The 27,628-nt window shown below is 51.5% G+C and overlaps 9 protein-coding genes and 1 non-coding gene across 10 annotated transcripts; 6 read left to right on the top strand and 4 right to left on the bottom strand.

Moving 5' to 3' along the window:
* Window positions 1-1,145: 1,145 nt before the first annotated feature.
* P174DRAFT_458009 (SH3 domain protein) lies at window positions 1,146-2,838 on the top strand (the record flags this gene model as incomplete). Its single annotated transcript, XM_024829606.1, has 3 exons — window positions 1,146-1,240; window positions 1,294-1,377; window positions 1,440-2,838. 3 exons carry the CDS (start codon window positions 1,146-1,148, stop codon window positions 2,836-2,838), a joined length of 1,578 nt encoding a protein of 525 aa, XP_024685934.1.
* Window positions 2,839-4,352: 1,514 nt separating this feature from the next.
* P174DRAFT_428788 (actin-binding ADF family protein) lies at window positions 4,353-5,108 on the top strand (the record flags this gene model as incomplete). Its single annotated transcript, XM_024825532.1, has 5 exons — window positions 4,353-4,358; window positions 4,430-4,440; window positions 4,539-4,796; window positions 4,857-4,905; window positions 4,968-5,108. The coding sequence occupies 5 exons, from the start codon at window positions 4,353-4,355 to the stop codon at window positions 5,106-5,108; spliced, it is 465 nt and encodes a 154-aa protein (XP_024685933.1).
* A 714-nt stretch (window positions 5,109-5,822) lies between these two features.
* Window positions 5,823-6,878, top strand: P174DRAFT_439114 (cytochrome c oxidase subunit IV family protein). Its single transcript, XM_024826716.1, has 3 exons — window positions 5,823-6,204; window positions 6,277-6,470; window positions 6,562-6,878. The coding sequence occupies exons 1-3, from the start codon at window positions 5,895-5,897 to the stop codon at window positions 6,646-6,648; spliced, it is 591 nt and encodes a 196-aa protein (XP_024685932.1). The 5' UTR covers window positions 5,823-5,894; the 3' UTR covers window positions 6,649-6,878.
* Window positions 6,879-7,911: 1,033 nt separating this feature from the next.
* P174DRAFT_418308 (F1F0 ATP synthase subunit beta) lies at window positions 7,912-9,995 on the top strand (the record flags this gene model as incomplete). The annotated part of the gene is made up of 8 exons (XM_024824681.1): window positions 7,912-7,922; window positions 8,005-8,174; window positions 8,313-8,398; window positions 8,466-8,508; window positions 8,619-8,935; window positions 9,001-9,165; window positions 9,210-9,849; window positions 9,913-9,995. 8 exons carry the CDS (start codon window positions 7,912-7,914, stop codon window positions 9,993-9,995), a joined length of 1,515 nt encoding a protein of 504 aa, XP_024685931.1.
* A 596-nt stretch (window positions 9,996-10,591) lies between these two features.
* P174DRAFT_439112 (1,4-alpha-glucan branching enzyme GLC3) lies at window positions 10,592-13,502 on the bottom strand. The gene is made up of 8 exons (XM_024826715.1): window positions 13,261-13,502; window positions 13,079-13,203; window positions 12,863-12,962; window positions 12,696-12,808; window positions 11,948-12,639; window positions 11,558-11,893; window positions 10,872-11,502; window positions 10,592-10,803 (listed from the first exon to the last, which is right to left on the bottom strand). Exons 1-8 carry the CDS (start codon window positions 13,313-13,315, stop codon window positions 10,777-10,779), a joined length of 2,079 nt encoding a protein of 692 aa, XP_024685930.1. The 5' UTR covers window positions 13,316-13,502; the 3' UTR covers window positions 10,592-10,776.
* An 807-nt stretch (window positions 13,503-14,309) lies between these two features.
* On the bottom strand, window positions 14,310-16,074 carry rhgB (putative extracellular rhamnogalacturonase; the record flags this gene model as incomplete). Its single annotated transcript, XM_024823242.1, has 4 exons — window positions 14,310-14,998; window positions 15,071-15,272; window positions 15,330-15,368; window positions 15,439-16,074. The coding sequence occupies 4 exons, from the start codon at window positions 16,072-16,074 to the stop codon at window positions 14,310-14,312; spliced, it is 1,566 nt and encodes a 521-aa protein (XP_024685929.1).
* Window positions 16,075-17,075: 1,001 nt separating this feature from the next.
* Window positions 17,076-20,044, bottom strand: P174DRAFT_510373 (alpha-1,2-mannosidase family protein). The gene is made up of 7 exons (XM_024831668.1): window positions 19,791-20,044; window positions 19,598-19,735; window positions 18,993-19,534; window positions 18,501-18,934; window positions 18,233-18,453; window positions 17,688-18,212; window positions 17,076-17,610 (listed from the first exon to the last, which is right to left on the bottom strand). The coding sequence occupies exons 2-7, from the start codon at window positions 19,681-19,683 to the stop codon at window positions 17,124-17,126; spliced, it is 2,295 nt and encodes a 764-aa protein (XP_024685928.1). The 5' UTR covers window positions 19,684-19,735; window positions 19,791-20,044; the 3' UTR covers window positions 17,076-17,123.
* A 569-nt stretch (window positions 20,045-20,613) lies between these two features.
* Window positions 20,614-20,686, top strand: P174DRAFT_t51. The gene has a single exon. It is a non-coding gene; the product is annotated as a tRNA-Lys (tRNA).
* Window positions 20,687-20,917: 231 nt separating this feature from the next.
* On the bottom strand, window positions 20,918-25,497 carry P174DRAFT_458004 (putative ABC transporter; the record flags this gene model as incomplete). The annotated part of the gene is made up of 6 exons (XM_024829605.1): window positions 20,918-20,953; window positions 20,974-21,039; window positions 21,066-21,926; window positions 21,975-25,087; window positions 25,118-25,154; window positions 25,210-25,497. The coding sequence occupies 6 exons, from the start codon at window positions 25,495-25,497 to the stop codon at window positions 20,918-20,920; spliced, it is 4,401 nt and encodes a 1,466-aa protein (XP_024685927.1).
* A 657-nt stretch (window positions 25,498-26,154) lies between these two features.
* On the top strand, window positions 26,155-27,389 carry P174DRAFT_439110 (aromatic alcohol reductase). The gene is made up of 3 exons (XM_024826714.1): window positions 26,155-26,319; window positions 26,387-26,797; window positions 26,855-27,389. Exons 1-3 carry the CDS (start codon window positions 26,287-26,289, stop codon window positions 27,323-27,325), a joined length of 915 nt encoding a protein of 304 aa, XP_024685926.1. The 5' UTR covers window positions 26,155-26,286; the 3' UTR covers window positions 27,326-27,389.
* The last annotated feature ends 239 nt before the right edge of the window (window positions 27,390-27,628 follow it).

Genomic DNA, 27,628 nt, shown 5'->3' with positions numbered 1-27,628 from the left:
GCCTCCCAAGGCCCGAGTGTATACTGAGAAGGGCTGCCACGTCAATTGACAACATCGAAGCTTCATTTACCTGCGTTTGTTCGAGTACGGAGTATTTATGTAGCACTGTCGCACTCGGGCAGTCTGCCTGTTGCGCTCGCTCCCTAAGGTAGCTGCCTGAAGGTACTTTTCTTTTGCATCGAATACTTACCTACTACTTCCGTATAAGATTAGCACCAGTGGATCTCGACCCTTATTATTAGTTATTCTCACATACGGATTCCAACAGCTTCCGGCACCGCAAACCGCAAATCGCCAAGGTCAGTTTAGTTCTAGCCTCGTTTTAGTGGAGTCTGTTTAATTACCTATCACAAACTTTCGAGGCTAAAGTGACCGGCAATGTGCAGCAGGACTACCTAAGTTATTGTGCCGTACCTGACTATCTATCTACTGGCTAAGCGGCCAATACCCCCTTTTATTATTATTATTCTTCTTCTTCTGCGCCGCGCCTTGGATGCAGACTGCCCTCTGCAGACTGCGAATGTGCGATAATCGAGTCGACTTGGGGTTCAAGACCTTACTTTGACCCTTGAAACTTTGAAAAGCTTTTCTGTGATCTGTGCTACGAAGTCCTGTCTTCCAGATATTATTGTTATTATATTATAATTGAAGTAAGCCCGTCCTCTCTTTCTCCACGTCCGTTTGGGAGCGCCCAAACCGTTTGTTACTTTCTCTTTCTGACGCTACTCATCCTTAGGGCCAACACTCTCCCTGTCGTTTTCTTTCCGGCCCATTGTCTCTGTTTCTCTGACTCTTTTTATCCCATCTTTGGTACGCCGTTTTTCGCGGACTTCTCAGACCTTATTTTCCTCGGAACCCAAGTCACTCGTTCGCCTTCACTTTTGCACCACTGTTCGTCACCATTCATCATTTGCAACACTCTTTTCCGTCCATTCCTCCAGGTTGACGCGTTGCGTCTCCCGTCTCGTTGACTTGCGCAATTTCCCGCCAATTGAGTTGCGATAATCATTTCGGGGGAGAGACAACACCATGAGAACCGAGTTCGGTTACTTCGCTTGATAACGCATCTGAAATTCTGTCTACATCCGAGCTCCTCAACTTTCGTTTTCGTTCTTTCGAGGTTACCCTGTAGGGTCAGGAGCGAGATGGCAGGCACCTGCATCTCTCTATCGGGGTCCACGCAGTGCCCTGCTTTCAATGGCTCATCCATATCAACCAGCTCGAGTCTCTACACAGATTTGTAGGCCATATCCCATGTATCCACCTGCTCGCTGCGTGCTGACCTCCTGGTAGTCCGTTCATGCAATATGTTTCGGATCTGAACGATTTTGATCGAGAATTGAGCAACTACGTGAACGGCTCGTATGTCAAGCAAAAGTAAGTATAACTCCGACCAGGGTCGCCCGTAGCTTCGACTAAAGCGTCATGATCATATTTAGGTATATCGACTATCTGGGATGCCAAGGAGTCAATCTCACCCACACGAATAACTACTATGCCCGCTATACCACCAGTACACTATGCAGCGGACTCGTTCAAAGCTCAAAGACCTACTGCAATCTTTCTGATCAGCAGTCAAGGCCGCTTTGTGCCGACACTTGCGCCTTGATGGCCACGAGCGAGGAGGAAATCGTCGTCAATGCTGACCTTTGCCGGACAACAGGCAGTAATTATATGAGTCAAATCCGGTCAGATTTTACCATATGCTCCTTGCCTGCCGACTCACTCACTGGTACTTGCATTTCCGGCGCGGATAACGAACCCCACGAGTGCGGCTATAGGTCGAATCTGATCGGACTATGTGGATTCTGCGGAGCCAGTTCACCCAACTCGACTGATTCATGCTGTGTCAATGCGAATGCCGCGAGCCGATGCGAAGGCGTTACGATTCCCACCCCAACTGCGACTTTGCGTCCAATATTCACCTCAACCTCCAACCCGACAGCAGATGCCGGTGCTCATGATGGTCTATCGGGAGGGCAAATCGCAGGCATCGTCATCGGATCTGTTGCGGGAGCCGCCCTCCTGGCAGCTCTTATCTTTTTGGTCCTCCTTTGTCTACGGCGCAGACGCAAGTCACGGGATTATAGTGCACTTAATAAGCCCAATCCGCAACGGAAAGGATTTCTGTCGCCGCAACAGGATAAAAATCAGCAAGGCTTACCCTCGGTGCCAGGCGGACGGGTGGCCAGGATGTCTGCTCTGCGCGAGGTCCCAAGCTTGTCTCCCGCGCGCTCTCGTAACTCTCCGGCTCGCTTTGAAGGTGCCAAGTACAGCGATACGTCCGACTCGGAAGGTTACGGGGCGAGCCCGGGCGCAATGTCAAAGAGAATTCCGCCGGTCACTGGAAGACGCCATGGATCTCTCTCCAGCAACTCCGCCCTGGCTGGCGCATATAGTGACTCCTCGCCTCGCTCAGGTACTAATGGCCAATTCTCTTCACCCGAAGGCGTTGCGAGTGGGCAGTCGGAGCAATTGTCTTCGTTCCAAGATTATTACTCACCTGATGACATACGCCCCGGTGATAAGGTAGCTGTCCTCTGGGCCTATCAGCCGCGGGCAGGGGATGAGTTTGCCTTGCAACGCGGAGAAATGTTGAAGGTGATTGGCATTTGGGACGATGGATGGGCGACTGGCATTCGCGTGCCGGAGACCGCAGAAGACTATGACGCCAGGCACCGCGAGCAGCGTGACAGCGGTGTATCTAACGGATCACAGAGATTGGCAGCCTCTCCATCGCCTACTGGAGATATTAAGGCATTCCCGCTGGTCTGTGTCTGTCTTCCACAGCATTGGAGAAAGATCATCGAAGGCGGGCAGGATGAAGATGTTTCGTGACCTCCAGCCTGACTTTTTGACTCAAAGATTGCCACAACCTTATGATTCTTCGCACCGTCCGGAGGTCTTATGCTTTCATGACACAGCATCCTTGTCCTCTCCCATCAGCATCGCACCCATCGGCAGGATAGGAGCGATACAGTTCCCCAATAGGGAGGAGTAGGGTATCCTAGTTAGTATGGCTCTACGCCCTCCGTCTTGTCACTTTGATGTACCAAAGACATGATGACTTCTTCCATCCGATTCCTCACTCATTTCCTTCGCTGTCGCGAGCATACAATGCAGCTACTGGACCATCATTTTATAGTGGTCGCGAAGCGGCTCGACGGATGCTTGTGAAACGACTTTTTACGGTTCATATTGATATACCCCATTTTACGCCTGTGAGCCATTTCTTGTTTGGCCTTGATGCCTTTCTATTCTATGATAGTTCACGTTCGCTTCTGGCTCCTCTCAGACCTGTCGCAAGATCAGGTAGCTGTGGGTTGAGCACGATTGTTGACCATCTCGATACATATTGATAGATGTACATAAATAAGAGCCCTTCTCGCGTCTGCCTTATGGCACTGCGAGCATAACATCTATAAAACCTCCAATTTATCTCATCCAGTGCGACCCACAAATCCACAGTTACCTTACCCTAGGCTTAAGATTCGCTCATCATACTAACTCTGTATCAGAGCTAAATCTCGGAATTTTAGGAAGTCGTCTTCGAGTGTGACACAAAGGTCACATCCGTAAGGCTACTGTGGATTACTTGACGTTAGATGGCTCGCTAGGGGCTAGTCGTCGTCGGGTCCCATGGTTGAGTTCCATCAATGGATGATAATATGGAGCTATGATGTAGGCAGACCCGATAGCTGTGATATGGCAACGTTGTCTTAAACATAGGAAACGTGATAACTGTGTTGCCTGGCTGTATACAGCGGTTCAGGCCTTCTATATCATATGCCTGTAAGAAATATATATCAAGAGCAAATAAGACTTGTTAACATACAGGCAGCAAAGTAATGGGTACAGATATAAGTTAACTGTGGTCATCAACCTGAAAGAAAACAGAGTGTATAGATTCAATCTTGCAACTCTAGGGCTTTCTGGACACTATCAATCTACAAATTGCTGATATTCTCACAACCTAGCGAAAAAGGAGAACGAAAATCATCCATTCAGGGGGGGGAAAACAAGAAAAGGACGGGCTGTGCTTGTGGTGCGAGTGAAGGTCACGTGCAGGAACCCACCCCCACCATCACATCAACAACGCAAGCACAACAGCAAAGCCCCTCTATCTCCATCTCCGTTTCGCAATCCTCCACTCTCTATTATTTCACCCCCTTTTGCCCCAAACTGCCACTATTGGTAAAATATTTCGGGAGCCTTCTTAATGTAAGTGAGCATTGACTAATTAGCAAATCTCAAGGTATCGAGAAGATTCAAGTGGGATCAACTAACATCGCGTGCGAATGCAGCTTATCATCTCCTAAATCAGCCTCGGGGTCTATATCACACAGGCAACCATGTCGGTATGTCATAATCATTCGGTTTACTCCTCCCCGTAGGGGCACACTTACTAATGGTATTTCTTACCTCGCAGCTCGCATCCGGGTATGTTGACAGTTGTACCTTTTCCGCTTCCTACGGCGGCTCGGCACTAGCCAAACCGATTGCGCATTCGTACTGACGGACCACCTTTTCTGCTATAGTGTCTCTATCGCAGATGAGTGCATCACTGCATTCAATGAGTTCCGCATGAGCGGCAACAAGGCCAACAAGACCAAGTTCATTATCTTCAAGATCGCCGATAACAAGAAGGAGGTTGTCATCGATGAGGTCTCGCAAGAAGAGGACTACGAGGTCTTCCGTAGCAAGCTTGATGCTGCCAGGGATAGCAAGGGTAACCCTGCTCCTCGTTATGCAGTCTACGATGTCGAGTATGATCTCGGTGGCGGTGAGGGCAAGAGGTACGATTGCTTGCTTCGCTCTGAAATGACACGGGCTTCTGTGGCTGACCGAATCTGTAGAAGCAAGATTGTTTTCATCTCCTGGGTTCCCTCAGACACACCTACTCTGGTATGGCTTGGGTCTTCCATTATTTCTGTCAAAGTTGCACATTCTGACGGTCACCATTCTAGTGGTCCATGATCTATGCCAGCACACGGGAGAACTTGAAGAACGCTCTCAACATCCACACCTCCATCCACGCCGATGACAAGTCCGACATTGAGTGGAAGGCTGTTCTGACTGAGGCCAGCGGTGGTAAGGCCGGTAAATAGACGACGGCACCGGCTGGGTCCGGGCCAGTTGACCTAGTGTGTGTGTGTGCTAGTTATCGCACTAATCTCATATGAGGGTCGAGAGTACCTCCAAGCGACCGACTCGATGACCCTTCCAGCACACACACATAGTTTCAATATGAGATTGTTACGACTTGACCGCCTCTATAGTGACCGTACCATCTTATTGCGATTGTCATCGTGAACAAAACGATTGGGAGGGGGATTTTCTTTCTTTCATGAGTCAGCGTTTGCCTGTACAGAATATTGCTGCCTTGCTATGGGGTGTGATTTCGACGGTTCTTTGTAGAGTAGAATACACGATATCACCTCCACAAATCATCCCTCTTTCTTTTCGCAGGGGTTGCCGTTGTAGAGATGAGTAATAGTGAGGATCAACCAAAACGGCAAGTCGCCCGGTCGGAATTGGATATCTCCATTGTAGCGGATAAGGCAGTGTAGGCACTGAAAAATGAAAGAGTCTTTAGCGAATGGATGTGCGACCTCGATAAACTTATGATGTCCTTGATGAGGGAACGGCCGGGTTGTCAGAAGACAGGTGTGGCTGTCGACCAATCAGAAGGCCGCCAAAACGGACTAAGCTTGTCGTTCGGAAACTCGACTTTCCACCTCAAACCACAGTCAAACATCGTCTCTGTCTCCTCCTCCACCCACTGACCAGCCTCAACCAGCCTCCAATCCGGGGAATTGACGCTCTTTTATACCGGAGAGTATCGTCTACTCAATTGACACGTTTTTCGTCGCCTTTGCGCCCTCACGCACATAATGTTCCTCCGGTCCGTTTCTCGGGCTGCTGCTCGCAGCTCTGCCATGCCCAGCACGGCCACTCGCTCCTACCGCACTGTTCCTAGCCCAATTGCTTGCCTGAACACTCGTCCTCAGCCTCAGCAGAAGTCCATTGCTTCCCAGCAGACCCGCGCCTCTTCCGAGCACGCCATCTCGAATCCCACACTCGCCGGTATCGAGAAGCGCTGGGAGGCCATGCCTCCCCAGGAGCAGGCCGAACTGTGGATGCAGCTGAGGGATCGTATGAAGGTTGACTGGCACCAGATGACTCTGCAGGAGAAGAAGGCTGGTATGTATCTCTCTTTGGCGCGGATACCAGACATTCCGCGGTAGTCAGATTTTTGTTGACCAGAGACTCTAGCCTACTGGATTGCTTTCGGTCCTCACGGCCCCCGCGCGGCTCCTCCCAAGGGCGAGGGCATGCGGATTTTCTGGAAGGTCACTCAGCTGACCCTGGCCTCCTTCGCCGTCTTCTACGTGATCCATCTGTTCGCCAAGCCCAAGCCTAAGACCATGTCCAAGGAGTGGCAGGAAGCCTCCAACGAGTACGCCAAGGTACGTGTATATGGCTGTTATGAGGAGCTTCTTAGTGGAGCTTTTTTACTCTTGTGTCGTTGGATAGTTATTGACATTGGATTTACAACAGCGCGAGAACATCAACCCTCTCTACGGTATTAGCAGTGAGGGCTACGAGGGCAAGGGCTTCGTTCAGAGCCCTCCTGCCGAGAAGTAAATTGAAGGATAAGTATCTGGGAGGAACAGGTGTGGCATTCAGACACGCTGGGTAGGCAGTGCTGGAGTTGAGTGCCCGTCCCCTCGTCCTTTCTGTTGACCTTGGCTGCGTGCTTAGGTCCATTGGACAATTTTGACTTCGCCCTTGTCTTCCAATCTTGACAATTCGACTTTCGAAAAACCTTGTGTATCTCGTACTGTGCAATAATCAATGTATCTCCTTTGTAGCCATAGATCATTTGTTGCATTGTCTTCCTACTTTGTTACTGGTATCGATGACGTAGAGTTTGCTCTTATAGATACTTACACACCACAGTACGCACATCCAATGGGCAATTCTCTAACGCTGTGCCCATTTATACAGCTTCAAGAGCTGCTTCAATGGAGATATATGACCGAAAGGCTGTATACTGGCAATGGCCTGTCTACGTGTTGGCCAATGCTAATGCAGCGTAAGCTAAACGACAGCTCCCTATAATTGAAGTTGCAGGTAGTTCTCAGTTCATTTTCCTACATTGAGAACAACATTGGCCTTTGCTATCTGGCAGCTTCATAAGCTGAAAGGAACTTGATACCCTGCCATGGGTAATACGCAGTACAAGCAGATTACAAGAACACGTCAGAAATTTCCATAGCAGCGTTCGTCCGAGGAGAGGAGCGGGGATTGCTCTCGGAGCCACCGGTACTAAAGAGCAGATAAAAGAGGATGAAATAAATTGATCGGTTCATTTGAGGGAGTCGAATAAGTAATGATATGTTGGTTGACCTGGTGATAAGCTACATGCATCATTGTGAAAACGAGTATCAAATTTTGATGGGGTTGGTGTACAACTTGTACAGGTATCCAAAGCTCCCTGCATCCGGGCGCCAAGAAGTCTCCCGTTTGTGTGTGCGAATTCCCCTAGGTGACCACACCAGGGCAAGTATGGAGATGTGGAAACCCGGACAAGATGGGCTCGATGGCCGGAAGAACACAGCATCTGACCATGAGGCATTGAAGATGAAAGAAAGATGACTTTCGAGATAGCGGTGCTTTCTTAACCTCAAGAATATGAGGCTTGTTGCGCACTGGGTTTTCTTGCGCATTGCTCGGTACATCACGGGATCGTCGGCAAAACCGCCCCGGAAAGGCTAAGCCGGACACAGTCGCCCGTGTCCACCTCAACCTCAACCTCTTCCCTTCCCTTCCCTCTTTCTTCCCTCTCCCCATCTTCTTGTCCCTTTGACCTCTTAAACCCCATTTTCGCTCTTAAACACCATCAAAATGTTCAAGAGGTTTGTTGCACCGCCAATTCTCGCTGAATCGCCTTTTTTCCCATTTTTTCGCCCGCTAACCTCGGTTTTTTGGATGATTTAGCGGTCTTGCCCGGACCTTCGGGAGGGCTGCTTTTGCTCGACCTTCCCCCGTCGCTCGTCGCGCAATCCAGCCCCTCAGATCCAATGGCCTTCCTTCCCTGGCCAGGTTCGCCAGCTCTGAGGCTGGTTCCGTCGGAAAGATTCACCAGGTCATTGGTGCCGTCGTCGACGGTACGTCCGAATATCCCCGTTGAAAACCCTGTTGGCAGCCTCCGCGAAAATCTTTTCCTGGCGTCAAATCCATCTCAACAGCCATCAAAATGGGGTCAATAGCAATGTCAAAACACGATATCTGACTCTAGCCTACAGTGAAGTTCGACGGTGACAAGCTCCCTGCCATTCTCAACGCCATTGAGACCGAGAACAACGGCCAGAAGCTCGTCCTTGAGGTCTCTGTATGTATTTGATATCTGATATCGAACCTCGATGACATCAATCGTGCCTTGGCTGACCGAGTAACAGCAACACTTGGGTGAGAGTGTCGTCCGTACAATTGCTATGGATGGTAAGCTCCCGCCCTCTCTGCTCATAATCGCCGGCGTGACACCTAGATTTTTCTTGGCGATATCGGCGCTGCTTTTCCATCGAATCGACTGACATATGTCCGGCTTTCAGGTACCGAGGGTCTGACCCGTGGTGCTCCCGCCCGCGACACTGGTGCTCCCATCACGATCCCCGTCGGCCCTGCCACCCTTGGCCGTATCGTCAACGTCACTGGTGACCCCATTGACGAGCGTGGTCCTATCAAGACCACCAAGTTCGCTCCTATCCACGCTGAGGCCCCCGAGTTCATTGAGCAGTCGACCTCCGCTGAGATTCTGGTCACTGGTATCAAGGTCGTCGACCTTCTCGCCCCCTACGCCCGTGGTGGTAAGATTGGTCTCTTCGGCGGTGCCGGTGTCGGCAAGACTGTCTTCATCCAGGAGTTGATTGTGAGTTTATTCCACATTGTTCTGCTAATTCTCGCTCGATCTTCTCACTAACGCACCTCGTGTAGAACAACATTGCCAAGGCCCACGGTGGTTACTCCGTCTTCACTGGTGTCGGTGAGCGTACTCGTGAGGGTAACGATCTGTACCACGAAATGCAGGAGACTGGTGTCATTCAGCTCGAGGGTGAATCCAAGGTCGCCTTGGTGTTCGGTCAGATGAACGAGCCCCCGGTGCCCGTGCCCGTGTCGCCCTTACCGGTCTGACCATCGCCGAGTACTTCCGTGACGAGGAGGGTCAGGACGTGCTGCTCTTCATTGACAACATTTTCCGTTTCACCCAGGCCGGTTCCGAGGTGTCTGCCCTGCTCGGTCGTATCCCCTCTGCCGTCGGCTACCAGCCCACCCTGGCCGTCGACATGGGTGGTATGCAGGAACGTATCACCACCACCAAGAAGGGTTCCATTACCTCCGTCCAGGCCGTCTATGTGCCCGCTGACGATCTGACTGACCCTGCCCCCGCCACCACCTTCGCTCACTTGGACGCCACCACTGTCTTGTCCCGTGGTATCTCTGAGTTGGGTATCTACCCTGCTGTCGACCCTCTCGACTCCAAGTCTCGTATGCTCGACCCCCGTATCGTCGGTGAGGAGCACTACGCCGTCGCTACCCGTGTCCAGCAGATGCTCCAGGAGTACAAGTCCCTCCAGGATATCATTGCTATTCTGGGTATGGACGAACTTTCTGAAGCTGACAAGCTCACCGTCGAGCGTGCTCGTAAGCTCCAGCGTTTCCTGAGCCAGCCTTTCACTGTCGCCCAGGTTTTCACTGGTATCGAGGGTAAGCTGGTCGACCTCAAGGACACCATCCGCAGTTTCAAGGCCATCATCAACGGTGAAGGTGATGATCTTCCTGAGGGTAAGTTTTGAACATCGTCCATTTTCTGAAAATTCGAAATCAATGCTGATGTCCTTCTTTTAGCTGCCTTCTACATGGTTGGTGACTTCGAGTCTGCCCGCGCCAAGGGTGAGAAGATCCTGGCTGAGCTCGAGGGCAAGGCCTAAATGTAATATTGTTTTTTAAGCGCCCTTTTCTTTTTATGGTTGTTAGACATGGAATCTCTTTCTCCAGTGTTCCGGTTTCTTTCGATGCGTGTACAGTACTCGAATTAAGGAAAGGGATTCGAAAGAAAGAAAGTTTCCATGAAAAAGGAAAAGGAGCACTTGCATCTACCCTTGTAAGTCTGGATGGAAACTTCCGGGCTTGTGTTACACTATGTGCTCATGTAAGTAAGTTTAAAATGACCACAGCCAGCCTGAATACCCACTGGGCTGGGACAATTGTACCATTTCTTTTGTTGGATTGAAAGAGTCTTCGCGTAGTTGATTCCTTGCAATTGTAGCCATGACCTACTTCAGAGTAATTTCTTCCTATGAATGTCGTTTCTCTGTAGCGTTGCTTCTTGCAGCAATGAATGCAACTAAACGTAGGTGGACAAAGCGACATACTCGCTGCAAAATATAATTCAGTCAGTCAGACAGCATTGGAGGTTTATTAGGCACAACATGACGACAGTTCATTGAGCACTGAGCATGCTGCTGGTATTCTCGTTAGGGATCAGAAAATATATATGTCGCAAGACAGCATGATTTGTAAAGTACGGGACAATATCTACATTGAATTGCGCAGAGACATAAATATGTTATCGAAGTAATCAGGATGAACGTTTATATAGACGAAGCTTTTGTGCGTTCGTGCTTATTAGATAGCGCAAATATATTTGATATCAATATGTAATGACTAGTATCGAACGCGACCACAAGTGGCATGAATGCATTAAAATGACTACAGTGTTTCTTCCAGGGCGAGAACCTGCCATTGAAGCTTCTGTTAGCTCGTGAATCGTCAAATGGGAGCGGAAGGGTGGATGGAGTACATACCAGCGCTGTTCGGGTAGGAAGATAGACCTGCAGGTAATTACTACGGCCGTTCCAGGACATATTGGTCGTGAAGAAGCGGGTCTCCTTGAGATTACGGCCGAAGCCGCCAAATTCCGGATCATCAGTGTCCAGGACGATGCGGTAGGTACCTGCTTGGTCGACACCAACACGGTAGTCGGTGAAGCTCTCTGTGGGGTGGAAGTTGAAGATCCAGAGCAGACCTGCGCGCTCGAAGGCGAGGACCTTGTCGACCTCATGCTTGAGGCTCACGTAGGCTTGTGGAGAGTGCAGCCAGCCGTACTTCTCCTCGGTCAACTGCATGCCGCGGTCGAACTCGTTGAGGAACTTGTAGCGGAGGAGATGGTCCTCGGTGAGGTTCAGTTGGCGACGGGCATACCAGAAGGAATTGTCGTTTCCGGCACGGGGGAAGTCGAGCCATTCTGGGTGGCCGAACTCGTTGCCTTCGAAGTTGAGGTAGCCCTCTCCTCCCAGGCCGTGGGTGACCAGTCGGATCATCTTGTGCAGAGCCATGCCTCGTTCGATGGTGGGGGTGAATTCGGTCAGCACGGACATGTGGGTGTACATTTCCTTGTCGCAGAGCCACATCATGAGCGTTTTGTCGCCGACAAGGCTGAAGCAAGTTAGTTTTTATGGATTGACATTGCAGATACCGGGAGGGGACTAACGCTTGATCATGGCTCTCTGCATAGGCGATTGTCTTCTCGCCGTGACGTCTGTTGGTCAGGGTGAAGGCGAGATTGCCCATGTTCCACTCGCTATCGGGCTTTTCCTTCAGAAGTTTGATGTACATGTCTGGGATGGCCATTGCGAGGCGGTAATCGAACCCAACGCCACCGAGGGAGTGAGGTAAACAGAGGGCCGGCATTCCGGAGACGTCTTCTGCCACGGTGATGCAGTTGGGATACAGAGTATGGAGCATCTCATTGGCGAGAGTCAGGTACATCACACCCTCATCATCAACAGAAGGGCCAAAGTATTCGTGGTATCCACCTGAGAAACCACTTGACGACAAGTTAGTGGAGGAGTCAAGTATTTAAGTCGAAGAGTCCACTCACGTTCCAATACCATGGTGTACATAAAGCATACTAGTGACTCCGTCGAAACGGAAGCCATCGAAGCCGTATTCCTCCATCCAGAAACGAAGGTTGCTCAGAAGGAAGCGCAGGACCTCGTGGTGGCCGTAGTTGAACAACCGACTGTCCCACAGTTCATGCCGGCCCTTTCCTCCTTCGTGGAAATAAAGGTGGTCTGTTCCATCAAACATGTTCAGTCCGTCATCGACGTTCTTTGACGCATGACTGTGGACAACGTCGAGAAGCACTGTCAAGCCCATACTGTGTGCCGTATCAATAAGCTCCTTCAGCTCGTCAGGTGTGCCGTAACGACTGCTCGCTGCGAAGAAGTTGTTGACCTGGTATCCGAAACTGGCGTAGTAGGCATGTTCCATAATCGCCATGAGCTGGATTGCATTGTACCCCAAGTACTTTATCCGAGGCAGCATGTTCTTCGTGAACTCTTTGTATGTCGCAACCCGGGTCTCGGGGGATGAGATACCCACATGGGCCTCATAGATGCGGAGGCTCTCCGGTTTCTTCGGGCGGGAATGTTTGAATTTGTACCGTTCAGACTCGGGAGGATTCCAGAACACGGACTCATAAATGGGGGACACTTTGAGGTCCTGGACGACACGCTTGATCCACGCAGGTATCCGGTAGATTCGCTCTCCGCTGGGAATGTCCATCGCAATCTAGACGATGTGTAAGCAACACAGGGCTGGGGGAGGTGCTTATCACGAGTAATTACCTTGACCTTGCTATCATGCGGGATAGCTGGTATGCCGTCCTTCGAGGGCACTGTAACTTCCCACACGCCAAAGTCGTCTTTTGTCATGGGATGCGCTGTTACATCCCAGTTGTCTGCTCAAATCAGTATGCGCTCCAACGATCGCTACACTATGGAGTATGACGTACTGAAATCACCGACTAGGTAAGCTCGCACAGCATTGGAAGCCCACTCCCGATATGTGATGTCTCCATTGGCATTGACATTGAATCCAAATTTCTCGTAGCCCTACGATAGAGAATGCAGTTTCGTTAGCTCAGATGTCAATTCCACCATGGGAATGATTGTCCTTCGAACGCTAGAACATCAAGGCCAGAACAGAGGCAGCTATGAAGTATACTAACCTTGCTAAACTTGTCTAGACCACCCTCATTTTCGTTGATTGTCTTGATCCAGTTTTCGACCAACCCGAATCTGTGTCGTAGAGCGTCGCGGAACGGTTCAAGCCAAGGATCCAACTGGATGACACCTGTAGAGTATGAGTGACCTGGCAGGTCAACGGGGTTGATTTCGAGTTCTAGCTGACCTGTGCCATCTGGAGGCGCTGATTGAGCGATATTTGAAGCTTCAGTCGACGCCATGGTTACAGAAGATAGCCCGTGATAAGCTCTCTGCGGATGATGGAATGTCGCAAGAAACGTGACGGAGGAGATACTCAGCTCAACCAACAACGTCCAATTCGAAAATATTTAGAAAAAGGGCGGGTGACGAGATATGAAGTAATTTTTTTTTTCTTTCTACACAATGTAACGATTGCGGAGGACAGGGAGGAGGGAAACCTGCTTTTGTCCCTGAGCAAGCCCCAAGCCCATTGCGGGGGAGGAGCATATCTAGGCTAGCCTAAGGCAGAGATCGAAGGCCAAAGCTCCCAACACATGTGACATCATCTTTTCTCAACCTTTCCTTTCTCTACTGACCGGGCCCAATTTTTCTTCGTCTCAACGCTTGGACGACCCCTGCATTGTGTTATTAAAGTCAATTGCCACCTGTTGATAAGGGACGATGCAATTGATTCGTCTACTAAGGTGGAACAAACTGTTGCAACGCACAACCTCCCCTTTCTGTTCCTTGCGGGCCGGTCTGGAGCTCTCCACTTTGCAGCTCGAACCGCCGGACCAGACCCCTCCATGAGACTACGGTCGTGCCCGCATCGAGAAAGGCATGATTTGAAGATGCGACGAAAAGTCAGCTACAGTAATTTCAGGCCTCTACAGTTATACGCACTTTGATGACAATGACCGTTCGTTTATGAGCCATTACTACCTAGAATTGAAGCGGGAATCCACCTTTGATTCGCGGATGCCCCCCATGAGACTGAGTGGCAAAAAATCGCTTAGTGATGTCTCACTGACCTGCAGTGACTTGGTTGTTTCTTCAAGATTCAAACTAGTTGACAACTTAGCTAATCATGCAGAATGAAAATGTGTCAAGCTAATGGAATTCTATCCAGCAGAACTGAACCCGGAGCTCGTCCGGTATGATTAAAAGGTTACACAAAAAGCTCGGGAAACTGCATGGACTCGAACCGTATCATCGAGCTCAAGATGGGGGATACAATACCATTTAGAGGCAGAATTATGCTGCACTCCCGAAGTGGTGGTGACCATGACGGTGTCTCGATGGTCGATTGCCGCCTGCGGGTACTGGACTAGGATTACCCGAAGGAACAGGACCAGCACTCTCAGGAGCTGGCTGACCAGTTTCCTGTGAAGCGCCCTGCACCACTTGCTCTGACGGGGATGCGGCTGCAGGTGTCTCCACGCTCATGTCAACCGCGCGTGCCTTGGCAGCTTTGGTAGACTGCTTAGACATCAAAGCGCTGTAGGGGGTTGCACCAGGATAGAAAGATGTGGGAATGGTCGGGATCGGAATTGACTTGGTGCTGCCGAAATCAGTCGACAAATCCAAAGGCATCTTCGCCGCCGAATAGCCTGACGGGGCACTGCTGACGGTGGTTGTGGTCACTGCATAAGAGGTGTGACTAGATCCTGACTTTAGGCAGAATCCAGAACCATAGGCACTTTGGCACGAGTACCACTGCTTGCTGCCGGTTTCGGTCCACATGGCAAAGTCTTCAATGAGGATGTTGTAACAGGGCACTTTGTCAGGACAGATGATCTTGATGGGCCCGCGTTGTGCGCCGTTCGCCTCGGTTCCCTTCCAATTCTTGATCGTAATGTTGCTCAGTTCGACACCATCTCCAGAGACGGCGCTCATGCTGCTCCAGTAGCTGTCGATGTCCAAGGAGTAAGCGTTGCCGTGACCTATGGCCGTTTTGAATCCTCGGTCAGCCCGCCTGTATGTTGAATGACAAAGGGAAAGTGCTTGCTGCTTACCGATGAAATTCTCGAGAACGACGTTCGAAACAGTGCCGCTGCCACCATTGCTCTTGATCATCATCATCTGGTTCGAGTTCCAGGTGTAGATGTTCTTGTAGGTGATGTCGCTGATATCTGTGTCTGCCCCAAGGGAGCCCATGCCGCAACCGCCACTCAGGTTACAGTAGATATTCTCCACGAGGATGTTCTTTGCGGGACTCTTTTTAAGGATTTACGTTAGGATTAGACATACTAGATTCATGTTTCAAGAACATACCTTGACCGTTACACATTCGTCCTTGTTCGTCACCTCGACCTATTGAATCAATCAGTCCCGACCCAAAAGTATCTCTGATCGTATCCGCCAAACTGAGGGCAGTCCTCACATCATGAATCCAAATGTTGGTGCTCCAGACATCAAGACCATCCAGTCCGCCATGGTTGCCACCACGGATTGCCATATTATAGACCTCCCCATTGGAGCAAGTGTCGATCGAGAAGTGAAAGGAGGGCGAATCGACAAGAATTAAGTCATGAACCGAGAAGTCCGAGACATCCCACAGTCGAAGTAGACGAGGCCCACTCCAGTTGTTGTCGGCGTGGAACTCATACCCCAGCCCCTGCATGGCACCCGACGACGTGCTGCTGTAGAGCTCAAAGTCACTCGAATGCTCAATCATGATCATGTTGCCACCGTCCGTGCCGGTCCGGTAGATGACGCCGTCAATCTGCAGCGCCCATGCCTTACCATTTGCCAGCTTGACCCAGGTGGACATGGCGTAGTTCCCGGCGGGGATATACACCAACCCACCCGACTTACAGGCCGCAAATGCCGCCGCGAGAGGTGGTCCCAGATCGGTCTTCTTGTCTGCTTTTGCTCCATAGTCGAGCACATTGCATGTCTTCTTGGCCGCCTTTGCTGACGCTGAGGTCAGGGGCCCGACTGAGCCGGAGAGTGATGCAGCGACCAAGCTAGGTACCAGCCCTAGAAGGGTGAGCAGAGTAAAGGCGTGAAGACGCATCGTCGCTCAGAAGCCTCTCAGAAGCAAAACGAAAGGGAATGTGAGGGCATAAGTTGGCAACCCAAGCCTGAAGTGAGCATCTCGGGAGTGCTAAAAACTACCTTTATAGAGCCGACATGTCTGAGACTCGACTCCAAGTCGGCGCTTCACTGGACTACGCCTCCTGGGTAATCTCCACATCTTTAAGGTGAAACTCAGGGGACGAGTGGATATATGGGGACCGTGGCTTGCCGTGATTTTGTCTAGCGAATAGATACCTCCAAAATAATCTTCTGGAAGGCTTCTCACTAAGGCTTCTCACTTGGTTTCTCCACCGATCAGTTGGCGAAGCTTATGTCTACACGGAATACCTCCGAATGGGCTGACACGCGTACCAATGCAACGAAGGGACACGCAGGTAGGAAGCAGGGGTGGCTAGAAACGACAGTAGAGGATGGTGACGCGCAGGCAACGGGCTGATCAGTTGCGACGCATCTATTTCTTGTTCAGTCGGGCCTCTTGCTGCGTTATCGACGTTCCCTACGTACGAGGCTTTGCGTTGCTTCATATATTTGTGTCATTCTGCGAGTTCTGCTTGGGGTCATATTCTTGTTTCAGATGGTGGAGCACCTGCATAGTGAAACAGCCGTTCAACGGAATTGAATTGGATTGTTGGTGTCCTCTAGGAGTGCGTGTGCTTGAACATCCAAATTCTGATTTCTTGTGGTCGGCGGGTTGACCCCTTTCCAGCGGGTTTCTGCGACATTATGGCCATACAACCTCAAAAAATGCAGTAAAAACGACGTAGATGGCAGGAACGACAGTATGACCAGGTATGGCCGTAGCGGCTCCCAAAAAAATAGATGGTTCTTTTTAAGATGGTAAGAGTGGGGATTGGTTTTGACGTCAAGGATTGTGGCTCATTACTTTGTCTTGTAATTCTTCTCATTTCGACGAAATACATAGTACCCTACATGGCGAGAACATGGTCAGTACATGATTAAACGTCACATTGGCTCCATGGTATATTGACAAAATTCTCTATGTACATTAGGGCTATCTATTTATGATCATAAGAATGTACTCACCCGGCCTGCCGGGTTACGACGCAGGGCTGGGAGGCAAGTCCCCGTGAACCAGTCACTCGGGCTCTCCCCCAGCTCAAACTCGAGCGTCCCTCCATTCTCAAAGATATCACCCCATGTCAGCCAATTCTTCCGCCACTGCTTCCCATTAACCTTGAGACTCTGGACATAAATCTTGCTATCACCGTTGCCGTCACCCCCGGTTGCAGTGACACGCAGCTTCTTCCCACCACCCAGATCGACAACCAAGGACTCAAACCACGGCGAATGGATGAGGAACGTCGTCTGCCCTGTAATCGGATACAGCCCGATCATGTTCCAGAGCAGCCATGTCTGCATAGCGCCAGCGTCGCTGTTACCAGGGAGCCCTGCGACGCCCGTGTTGAAGTACTCCTTGGCGACCTTGCGGGACTGCGCGACAGAGAGATCTTGGCGGTTGACGTAGTTGTATAGGTATGGGATGTTGAACATGCTAACTTGTCAGTACCTTCATTCTCTCGTTCTGAGCAGAAGCAGAAGCAGAAGCAGAAGCAGAAGATGATGACTTACGGCTCATTCGTAGGATCAAAGATCATCCCACTGGACCCGCTCGCCCCCTCCGTAAACATGGTATTCAACCGATCGACAACCGTTTTCTCGCCTCCCATCCGCGCAACCATCTCCTTCATATCATGCACGCTCGCCCACGAGTACGCCCATGAGCTCGCCTCGTAGTACGGATCCCCCCAGTACCCGCTGTCCGCCAGGGGATCCGTCTCAAGGAACCCGGACTCGTTACGCGGGACCACAAACCCCGAGAACCCCAGCGACGTCTGCTCCGGATTCCAGTGGTTGCGCCAGTTGCGCGAGCGGTTGAGATACTTCTCCGCGTCGGCGTGTTTCTTTAATCCGGTGGCCACCTGGTACAGCCCGAAGTCATTACAGGCGTATTCCACCGCGCGCGTCACGGCGCGGGTATACTTTGGCGTGATGAACCCCAGATCCAACCAGTCGGGGAGCGCGCCGCGGCCTTCTTTTGTGGATGAATCCGGCGCCATAGGGTCGATGGGGTCGTTTGGGGCGCGACCTCGGCGTCTTTCACTAGGGCTTTGTACCCGTCTTCCCAGTTGACGGAGCCGCGGACGCCCTTGACGTAGGCGTCCGCGAGGATGTTGTCGGCGTTGGAGCCGCCCTGGGTGCGGCCGTTGTAGTTGGAGGAGCGGGCGTCGGGGAGGTAGCCTTCGAAGCGGAAGATGTCGATTAGTGAGCGGATTTGCTCTTCGTAGGCGGTGGGCTGGAGGACTTGCATGAGGGCTGTGGAGCAGCGGAAGAGGTCCTACTCCATTAGTTTGGTCGAGCATGTATGGAACAGGGAAGAAATACCCAGTAAGTGAAGATATCCTGGTAATAGGGCTCTGAGGAGGTCCAGCTGGGGTTCTCGCCTGTCTGGTTTGTCGGGATCAGGTGCATAAAGTACAGCGAGGTGTAGAGCAGCTCGAGGCTGGTGGCGTTTGTGTTGGTGGTGGTCACCTTCGACAAGACGGTGGTGTTCCATTCGGCTTTGGTGGCTGCGACAACAGAGGTGAACTCTGTCCCGTGGGGTATCTCATCCTGGACATGCTTGCATGCCTTCTGCGTGGAGATCCACGAGATCCCAACGCGAGACGTCACCACGTCGTCCTGGAAGGTGAACAGTCCTCCGACGCGAGTCGATCCCGAAGTCGAAGACGCAAAGCCGCTCTCCTGCTTGACACTGCCCTGCGCATCGGTCCCAATATACGTCGCGTTGCTGACCGGCTCAGCATCAAAGTAACCACCTGCAATTGCAACCATTAGCAAGCACCCAAGCAGACCCAAACCAAAAACGCAACTAACAAAAGTAAATAGCCCAATCCGGAGCCCGATTCCACCCATTATCATACACCCCATGCCCCTCATAATGCCCGTCGGCAAAAATCGTCAAATTCCCCCCCTTATACCCCTGGCCAAGCCCCTGCCCCCGAAACGACGGCAAAACATGCGACACATCCACAAGGACATTCCCCGTCTTCCCAGCCGGGAACGTATACCGGTACATGCCCGCGCGCGCGGTAGCAGCCAATTCAACGGTTACGCCGTCCGCCGTGCGCGCGCGGTAGTGTCCCACCTCAGCCTCGTCGGCGCCGGCCCGCGCCACCGTCTTGTTCGACAGCGGGTCGCGGACGTCGCCGACCAGCGGTAACTGCGCGACGGTGCCGTACTTGGGGGCTCCGCCGGTGCCTTGCTCGTGCATCATGCTGAAGCCCGAGAAGGCGCCGGTGGGGAGGTAGCCCGAGTAGGCGTCTGTGCCCGGGTTGAGCAGGTCCGGGCCCAGCTTGACCATGCCGAAGGGGCGGGCGACGCCGGGGAAGTTGTTCCCGCCATTTTGGGTGCCGGTGCTGTGGCTGTCATTAGCATAGCACATAAAATCGAGACAGGGGCTGGGGCTGGGCTGGGCTTACAAGAGGTTAACGTGGGATGTTAGGTCGGTGGCTTTGACGGCGGGATGTAACAGGGTTAGGACTAGGAGGACGCCCAGGCAGGGCATTGTCAGTAAGGCCGCTACTATTGCAGATAGGATAAGTGAGCGGAGACGAGGCCTGGCGGGGGGAGAGTCAGTATTGCCTTTCGTGAATACGATGAAGGTGACCTTGCCTATTGCTTTTGCTGGCGTCTCTGATATAAATCTAAGAACAGTCTACTCAAGCGAATGGATAGTCTACCACACGACCATGGATCACGGTTCTAAACATATAAGCAAGACAAACGAGTGACTGGGAGCCCCTCAGCTGCTGGCGGAGTAACCCGCTACAGGGATAAACTGCTACAACAGTAAGCAATGAATGAGCGGACGGATGGTGGACATCCAGAGAAGAGACGTGTTAGTCGACCAGTGGAGGCATGAGGACTTGACACATGCGACAGTCACAGGCCGAGAGGGGCTGTGAGCACTAGAGGCGAGACTAGAAAAGTAGAATGAGAAGCTACAGGATTTAGACTCCTTTTAGGCTCCATCCTGAGTCCCTGAACTAGACCAGAAAGTAGATAGACTAGAAGTAAGGGATCGACGTGAATTCTTGACTATCATTTGGCAATCAATATATGACCAGTCACAATATACATTCCTCAATAGTGCATCTGATCAATATAACAGGGCTCATCTGCTCATACTTGAAATGACTGCAAAGAATGCAGCATTTCTTCAGTTATTATCACGATTACCCCTGAGTCCTGACACATGGCCAACTGAACCATGGATACAAGCATCAGCCAATCCAGTCACAAGGCTGGATGCGCACATGCGGGTGTCCAGAAAGTCAGCTACTGCAGTACCTAGGAACAAGTCCCTTAGACTAGGGCTTAAGTTTGTGCAACCAGAGCAAATGATCCGCCCACATGCTAGGCAAGCATTCCACTGATTGGTTGCGCAATAAAAGCTCTCTGATAAAGCTCTAAAAGTAACCGCAAATATCAGCTCGCCGGGCTAGCTCAATCGGTAGAGCGTGAGACTCTTAATCTCAAGGTTGCGGGTTCGACCCCCGCGTTCGGCTTTTCTTTTTCTTTTTGGTTTATATTCCTCATGGTCTATTGTCGACCGCCTGTATTTTGATATTGTGTCAGTTTTTATATCTTTTTGATACACTGACTGACCACAGTAATATCGTTGCATGATGCCTTGGCAAACTACTCCTACCATTGACTGAAGTCAGTCATTCAAGCAAAGATGCCATGGTTGTTGAATATATAACAAATCGAAATCAAATTCTTTAGACGCCTCTAAATCAATCTATATCTATAGTATTGCCATGTATCATGCCCTCAATCACCATCCTCTCACCACTCTCCTCCACCAACCCCGGAAAACACCGTTCTCAATCGTCATCAGCTCCCCTGGCCGCCCCATCTCCACCACCCTCCCCCATCCAGAACAATAATCCTATCAAAATCCGCAATTGTCGAGAGCCTATGCGCAATAACCATCAACGTACACCCACGAACCACCTGCCGCAGCGTGCGCTGAATTCGAATATCCGACTCCATGTCGATCGACGCCGTGGCCTCATCCATGATCAGGATCTTCGGCCGCGAGACCAGCGCACGCGCAAGACACAGCAACTGCTTTTGGCCCTGTGAGAGGTTCCGTCCTCCTTCTATGATAGTCGCATCAAGAGAGAATGGTCCCGGAGCATCGCAGTCAGCCGAAAGCAGCCCAACTTCAGTTAGAGCGTCCAGCAACTCGCTATCATCATGCTGGCCAAACGGATCCAGGACCTCGCGCACCGTGCCGGCAAACACAACCGGGTCCTGCGGAATGATGCCCACCCGCGAGCGGAGGTCGTGTAGCCGCACCTGCGCGATATCGATCCCGTCGATGTGGATGGACCCGGACCGCGCGTCCAGGCAGCGAAGCAGCGCCAGCGCGAGCGAGGATTTTCCCGCTCCCGTCCGGCCCACGATCCCGACTCGCTCGCCGGGGCGCAGGGTGAAGGTGAGGTCCTGCAGGACAGGTGGGAGGTCTGGCCCGTAGGTCACGCAGAGATCGGTAACCTCTATCTCGCCGTTGCTGGGCCAGTATACTGGCACGGGGATGCCGGCTTGGGGTTCCTGGTCGAGCTGCGTGTACTCCACTATTCGCTCGGCTGCGTTGGCGTCGAGCTCGAGTTTGGCGTACTGCGAGAGGAGCCAGGAGATGTGGTCGGAGAGTTCGAGGGCGAAGCTGAGGGCGAATCCGGCGAGGGGGGCGTCGAGGGTGCGGATGGTGACAAAGGTGATTGTCACGGAGGCGACGAACTAGATAGTTAGCAGTGGCAGTGGTGTGATGGGGTGAAGGGGGAGTACAATTGCGCCGACCATGCTCATCCAGAACGACATCCAGCAGGAGAATAACCGTTTGTGCCAGAGGGCCTGGCAGTGCATATCGATCAGATCGTACATTCGCTTCAGGTAGGCCTTTTCTCGTCCGAATGCGCGGATGGTAGGTAACCCAGTCAGAAGAGACCCGACGAGCTCGAAGATGGGCGATCGAGCGGTACTTTCTAGTCGTTTTGCCTCGCGGGCACCGGTTACATAGAAGAAAGCGACTGCCCATGACGCCAGCAGAGTCAGCAGGCCAAGTCCGACGATAAGAGGAGAAGTGACCGAAGCTGCGAAAATGACGCCGAGGATCATGATGCCGCTATGCAGGAGGTACGAGAGATCCAGAGCAAGATCGGAGTCGAAGGTGCCGAAATCCGATGTGAACCGGTTCAAGATCTGGCCAACCGGCGTTATATCGAGAAAACGGAGAGGCGCCCTGAGGATGGTCTGGGCGAACTGTTCGAACATCACCTTGGAAGCTTTAATGGAGCCGCGGAGGATGATCTGGATACGCATGATGTCCAGGATCCAGGATGCAAATGCCAAGGCGAAGTAAATCGAGCTATAGTAGACAAGGCGATGGTCCAAATGCAGTCCACCAGTCCTGAAATCTGGATGATCGCCAGACTGTGTGAGAACCGATCGTGGAGAACTGTCATTGTATGCTCTGGTCCAAACGGAGACCCAGTAAGGAGCTGCCAGGTTCAGTACCAGAGTCAAGAGGCAAAGAACGATAACGAGAATCCAGCGAGGGTAGCCCCCGGAGGCTTTCATATAAGCCTTGTACACCTCTGCTCTGACCACGCCACGCTCTCGCTTCTCCTCCTCGTAGTACTTTTTGGGCTGGGCATCTGACTCCGTCGGAGTTGCGTTTATTCGCTGGCCAGACTTCAGTGGGGTAGGTTTGCTACCTAGCGACGTGTCTGACGTGCCATCGTCAAGTTTTTGCTCGAAAGTTTCGTCTTGGACGAGACTAGATGGATGCCCTGCTTGCACAACGCTGCCGTTCTCCAGCCTCACCAGGTACGCAGCCCCTCCGAGACACAATCGAACATGGTGCGTGGCCAGGATTCTTGTTCTCCCTTTCGCAAGAGCGCCAGTCAAAGCATTGTCATACAGACGCCGACTAACATTGGAATCAACCGCACTAAAGATATCATCCAAGACGAGAATACTAGCGCGGCTGTAGAGCGCCCTCGCCAACGCCAGGCGCCACTTCTGCCCCCCGCTCAGATTAATCCCATTAGCGCCGATATCCGTACTATCGCCGTCAGGAAACGACTGAAGATCATGCGCGAGCGCGCACGCATGAATGACCTTTTCATAGCGCTCTGCGTCGAACGGCAGTCCGAACAGGACGGCATCACGGATCGTTGCGTTCTCGATCCACGGGTCCTGCGAAACATATGCGACCAGACCATCCACTATCCAGTTTTCCTCGTCGACTGGCCGGTTGGCGGCCGATGCGTGAGGGACGATCGCAGTCCCCTTTACGATGTCTGCTTCGCCGATGAGTGCTTGAAGGAGTAGTGATTTGCCCGCACCGCTCCGTCCGGAAATAATTGTGAGCTCCTGCGGAGGAAAGTCAAGGTTGAGGCCCTGCAGCTGGAACTGCCCTGTTGCGTCTTCTGAAGCAGCTGACGGCCATGCAATGGTTACGTCACGAAAGGAGATAGCGTCACCGAGTACTCTCTTGTCCTCATGCTCTGCCAGATCCAGGAAGCCCTCGATTCGCCGAAGGCTGACCCTGGCATCTAGCAGATCCGTAAAGATTTCGGGAAACATGCTGAGGACGCTTTGCAGATTCTCAAAAAGTGACAAGGCTGTAAACGCAACGGAGACGGCAATGGAGCCATTCAGGTAGATATGTGTCGCGATGGAGAGACAGCTCATGCACAGGGGACCCAGCGTCCAGATGGCCGTTAGGTAGACGTCGAGTTGGAAGACGGTGTACTGGTTGTGCAGCTCTTTTTCACGCAACCCTAGGATCTTGTCGTACCATTGGGTTTCGAGCGCGCTGAACTTGATCTGCCGCACGCCGCGCATCAAGACTGTCAGAGTCGCAGATTTGTCGTCCCGGCGGTCCATGAGGGCTTGTTCCTGTTCACTGTACCGTTTCGTTAAAAGGTAGTAGAAAGGTATTAAAAGGACAGGAATAGCGCAACCAGCGGCTACGGGTTTCCATCCCATCAGGTACACTAGGAAGATGATCGCGATACCGAGTTCAAGTATGCAGTCGAGGAGCAGGTGGCTGTAGGCGACGAAATCGGAGACTCTTTCCACGTCTACTCCGAGGAGATTGAGAACAGAGTGTTTTGTTCTGGGTGGAGCATCGTCATCGTCGTCATTGTCGCTGGCAGCATCATCATCATCATCCTCGCTATCGCCGGCGGATATCACTACATCCTTCAAGCTCATGGCTTTCTTGGAAATGACCGCGAGCAGCTGCTCATTAATCGGCAGAGAAAGTTTCATATCAGCTACAAAGTCTCTCAAGGATATGGACCATGAGGTGACCACCATCGATAGCCCAAGACCCAGGGCAGCCAACCATAGTTGCAATTGGTTGCTTGCTCCCGCATCACGGTCCTCAAAGAGGCGAAGGATGGTAAGGAGGAGGAAGTGAGGGAGGAAGTTGGCAGCATTGGCGACGAGCTGCAAAATCACCTGAAAGATAATCTCTGGCCAGTAGAGCGTAAGCCACCTCCTCCATCGCGCTGAGGCTGAGCTGACTGCAAAGAAGGAGTCGGAGAGCGTCTTTGCACGAACTTCGTCTCCAATGAGTGGGAGGTCATCAATGTTGAGTCTTTTATTCTTCGCCGCGATGGAAAGGATTGTAGTCGCCCAGGAGAAGGTGTATCGGTTTAGGAACGAGACAGATTTCTGGGAATCGACTGGACGGCCGTTGCGATAGATTGTAGGTCCTCTTGGAAATGCGAGGTTCACGAAGACGAGAATGAGAGCGGCGACCAGTTGGACAATACTCGATGCATCTCGAGAAGTCAATTTGAAGTCAAGGTTGCTGTGAAAGGACGAAGCATATGGCCAGGCTATACATATGCCTATAGCCAGACTAGCCAAGGCGCTGTAGTAGCCTAGCCGATATTTGACTTCTGGATTCCGACGGCTTATGAGGACTAATTCTTGGACTAGAATCATGATCTGCAAATATCACCATCTCTAGAACTTGGAAGTGCTCAGGCGCGTTGTCTCTTACCCAAGTAGCGAGCCGAAGGATACTAGGCCCAAGTACTGGTTGTATGCTGAAGCATGACCAGAGTGCCGCGATGGTGGCTGCTGCTGCCACCACAACTAGAATGACGCGCTGCCAGACTGATTGTGGCGACTTGCCGGCGGTAATAGACTCATCATCGTTGCTCGACTCGAGTAATCTGAATTGTTTCTTGCTTCCACCGTCCGTGACAAGCTGACGAACATGAGGGATTGATAGGAGCAAGATCGCTGAAGCCCCTACGTAGGGGATGGGGAAGGCTGACAGAGACATGGACGTGAGACCGACGATTCATTTTGAGAATTTGCAGGAGAAGCGAGTCGAGAAAGTCAAATATGAACCAAAAGAGCTGCCGATGAGTCAAGATCAGATCTGACCATTCCAGGCATCAGGATTTCTGCAGGGATCAGATTGTCGGGCACCGGATTAGGACATGCTCTTCGTGTCAGCCGCAGTGTGTAAATTTTGGATTTGCATACTCTTTCAGATTCTGCTGAAGAGTGATAACAAATATTGTTGGTGTCATATTTGCAATGTCGCGCTGGGTGTGTAGGCAGATGGTAGGTAGCTCATAAGATAAGACCAGATTGCTGCAGACGACAGCCTTTTTCTTAACGTTTATTTGATATTTCTGTGGTGTCCCGAAATCCGACCAAAGGATTTAAGCTCATGTATCTTGAAATAAGAATATTGGTTTAGCTTGTATTTAGTCGAACTAGTAGAAGTCTTGCATTAAGCTGATGAAGCTTAGGCGGAGGTAACTACGTACTATGAGTACATCTCAGACATCTGGAATGTTCCACTGCCAACTTAAAAAGAGTTAACGATATCTCTGGGTTAATCTACAGGCCGTAAGTGGCTGACCAATACAGACCTCATTTTCGAAATGTTCCGAAAACCGCTATATTATTAATGAACGCGCGTATACGAGGTAATTTGTCAGCATCGGTCTCCTATACAGAATATACTTCTCTTATACTTCGTAGACAGCAAACTATAAAGATAACCCCCCTGACAACGGTTCTCTTAACTAAACCAAAGCGCATAAAGCTATCTAGTAACATGTCTCCTATCCAGAACGTCACTGTTCTCGGGGTATAGTCCCCTTTCCCCCGGAGCGTATGTTCCCATCACGAACTCCTACTAACGAATACATTATCAGGCATCTGGAGCCGTCGGGACCCTCCTGGTCGACGCACTGCTCGCCTCCAACTTCACCGTGTCGGTAGTCCTCCGTCCCTCATCAAAGGCTACCTTTCCGCCCTCCGTGACCGTCCACCGTGCCAACTATAACGACCTCGCGGCCCTCACTACCACCTTCCAGGGCCAGGACGCCATCATCTCAGCCGTGGGAACCTTCGACGCCGCAATGCAGCGCACAGCCATCGACGCCGCAGCCGCCGTGCCCAGCGTCAAACGGTTCATCCCGAGCGAGTACGGAGGCGACACATCGCAGCCGGGGCCCGTCAGCTTTGCCCGATTCCCGCAGGCCAAGCGCGAGATTGTCGAGTACCTGGATTCAAAGGAGGGGATGACGTGGACGGCGATTTGCACGGGGTCATTCTTTAATTGGGTTTGTTTTCCTGTCCCTTCAATGAAAACTGAGATCTGATACTGACGAGTGATGCAGCTACTTGAGTTGGAAAACGCCGCGATGGGCTGGGATCTGTCGGCGCGCAAAGTCAGTATCTTCGATTCTGGCAATCGGCCGTTTGTCGTGAGTACGCTTGGGCAGGTGACGAGAGCGATCATCTCCGTCCTTCGACACGAGGAGGAGACGAGGAATGCGTACGTGTATGTGAAGTCGTTTGAGGTGACGCAGAATCAGCTCCTGGGGTTGATTGAGCGGTTGTCGGGGACGAAGTTTGAGGTGAAACATTTGACTACGGAGGAGATTTCACAGCAGGGAGTGGCTCACCTCGAGGAGGGAGATTATGAGCATGGATATCCCGAGGTGGTGACGGCGGTGGCTTATGGACCGTGGGGATTCTTAGGGTTTGGAGAGCAAGCAGAGAAGTGGAATGGCGTCCTGGGTCTTCCGAAGGAAGACCTCGAGGAGACAGTCAGGGATGTCCTGAAGAAGAAGGGATTATTGGAGTGATGTTAGTTAATGGGATATACAATTTATGGCTTCTCTCTACAGACATCGGCTAATATAATACGCTTCAATATACCTTAAGTACGCAATGGAGGAAGCTTTGTTTCCCCTCTGTCTTAATCTGCGGCGGAAATGTTCAATATTACACACGTCTGAAGATAGACCTCCAGTAAAAAAGTCCCTACTGCCAGGTCAAACAGGCAATTCCGTGTTTATAATTGGTATAGACGGTGTATCTATATATCCTCGAGTTCATCAAACCATCCCTTTCGCTTCATGACTGCTAACCATTCCTCTGCATTCTGG

The sequence above is a fragment of the Aspergillus novofumigatus genome (genome assembly GCF_002847465.1).
Source record: "Aspergillus novofumigatus IBT 16806 chromosome Unknown P174scaffold_2, whole genome shotgun sequence".
Taxonomy (NCBI): domain Eukaryota; kingdom Fungi; phylum Ascomycota; class Eurotiomycetes; order Eurotiales; family Aspergillaceae; genus Aspergillus; species Aspergillus novofumigatus.
Note: the sequence above shows the minus strand (reverse complement) of the source record. Positions and strands in the feature narration are given on the sequence as shown.

What these genes read in the sequence shown, in the direction of transcription:
- P174DRAFT_439112 (XM_024826715.1), bottom strand. Translation starts at nt 13,315, where the DNA reads ATGGCGTCGACTGAAGCTTCAAATATCGCTCAATCAGCGCCTCCAGAT. An exon ending in AGCGCCTCCAGATGGCACAG is followed by an intron (nt 13,204 to 13,260) that starts GTCAGCTAGAAC and finishes CATACTCTACAG; the next exon opens with GTGTCATCCAGTTGGATCCT. An exon ending in GTACACCATGGTATTGGAAC is followed by an intron (nt 11,894 to 11,947) that starts GTGAGTGGACTC and finishes CTTGTCGTCAAG; the next exon opens with TGGTTTCTCAGGTGGATACC.
- P174DRAFT_439110 (XM_024826714.1), top strand. Translation starts at nt 26,287, where the DNA reads ATGTCTCCTATCCAGAACGTCACTGTTCTCGGG. An exon ending in AGAACGTCACTGTTCTCGGG is followed by an intron (nt 26,320 to 26,386) that starts GTATAGTCCCCT and finishes ATACATTATCAG; the next exon opens with GCATCTGGAGCCGTCGGGAC. An exon ending in CGGGGTCATTCTTTAATTGG is followed by an intron (nt 26,798 to 26,854) that starts GTTTGTTTTCCT and finishes CGAGTGATGCAG; the next exon opens with CTACTTGAGTTGGAAAACGC.
- P174DRAFT_510373 (XM_024831668.1), bottom strand. Translation starts at nt 19,683, where the DNA reads ATGCCCTGCCTGGGCGTCCTCCTAGTCCTAACCCTGTTACATCCCGCC. An exon ending in GGATTGGGCTATTTACTTTT is followed by an intron (nt 18,935 to 18,992) that starts GTTAGTTGCGTT and finishes TTGCAATTGCAG; the next exon opens with GTGGTTACTTTGATGCTGAG. An exon ending in AGGATATCTTCACTTACTGG is followed by an intron (nt 18,454 to 18,500) that starts GTATTTCTTCCC and finishes CTAATGGAGTAG; the next exon opens with GACCTCTTCCGCTGCTCCAC.
- P174DRAFT_439114 (XM_024826716.1), top strand. Translation starts at nt 5,895, where the DNA reads ATGTTCCTCCGGTCCGTTTCTCGGGCTGCTGCTCGCAGCTCTGCCATG. An exon ending in TCTGCAGGAGAAGAAGGCTG is followed by an intron (nt 6,205 to 6,276) that starts GTATGTATCTCT and finishes CAGAGACTCTAG; the next exon opens with CCTACTGGATTGCTTTCGGT. An exon ending in CCTCCAACGAGTACGCCAAG is followed by an intron (nt 6,471 to 6,561) that starts GTACGTGTATAT and finishes GATTTACAACAG; the next exon opens with CGCGAGAACATCAACCCTCT.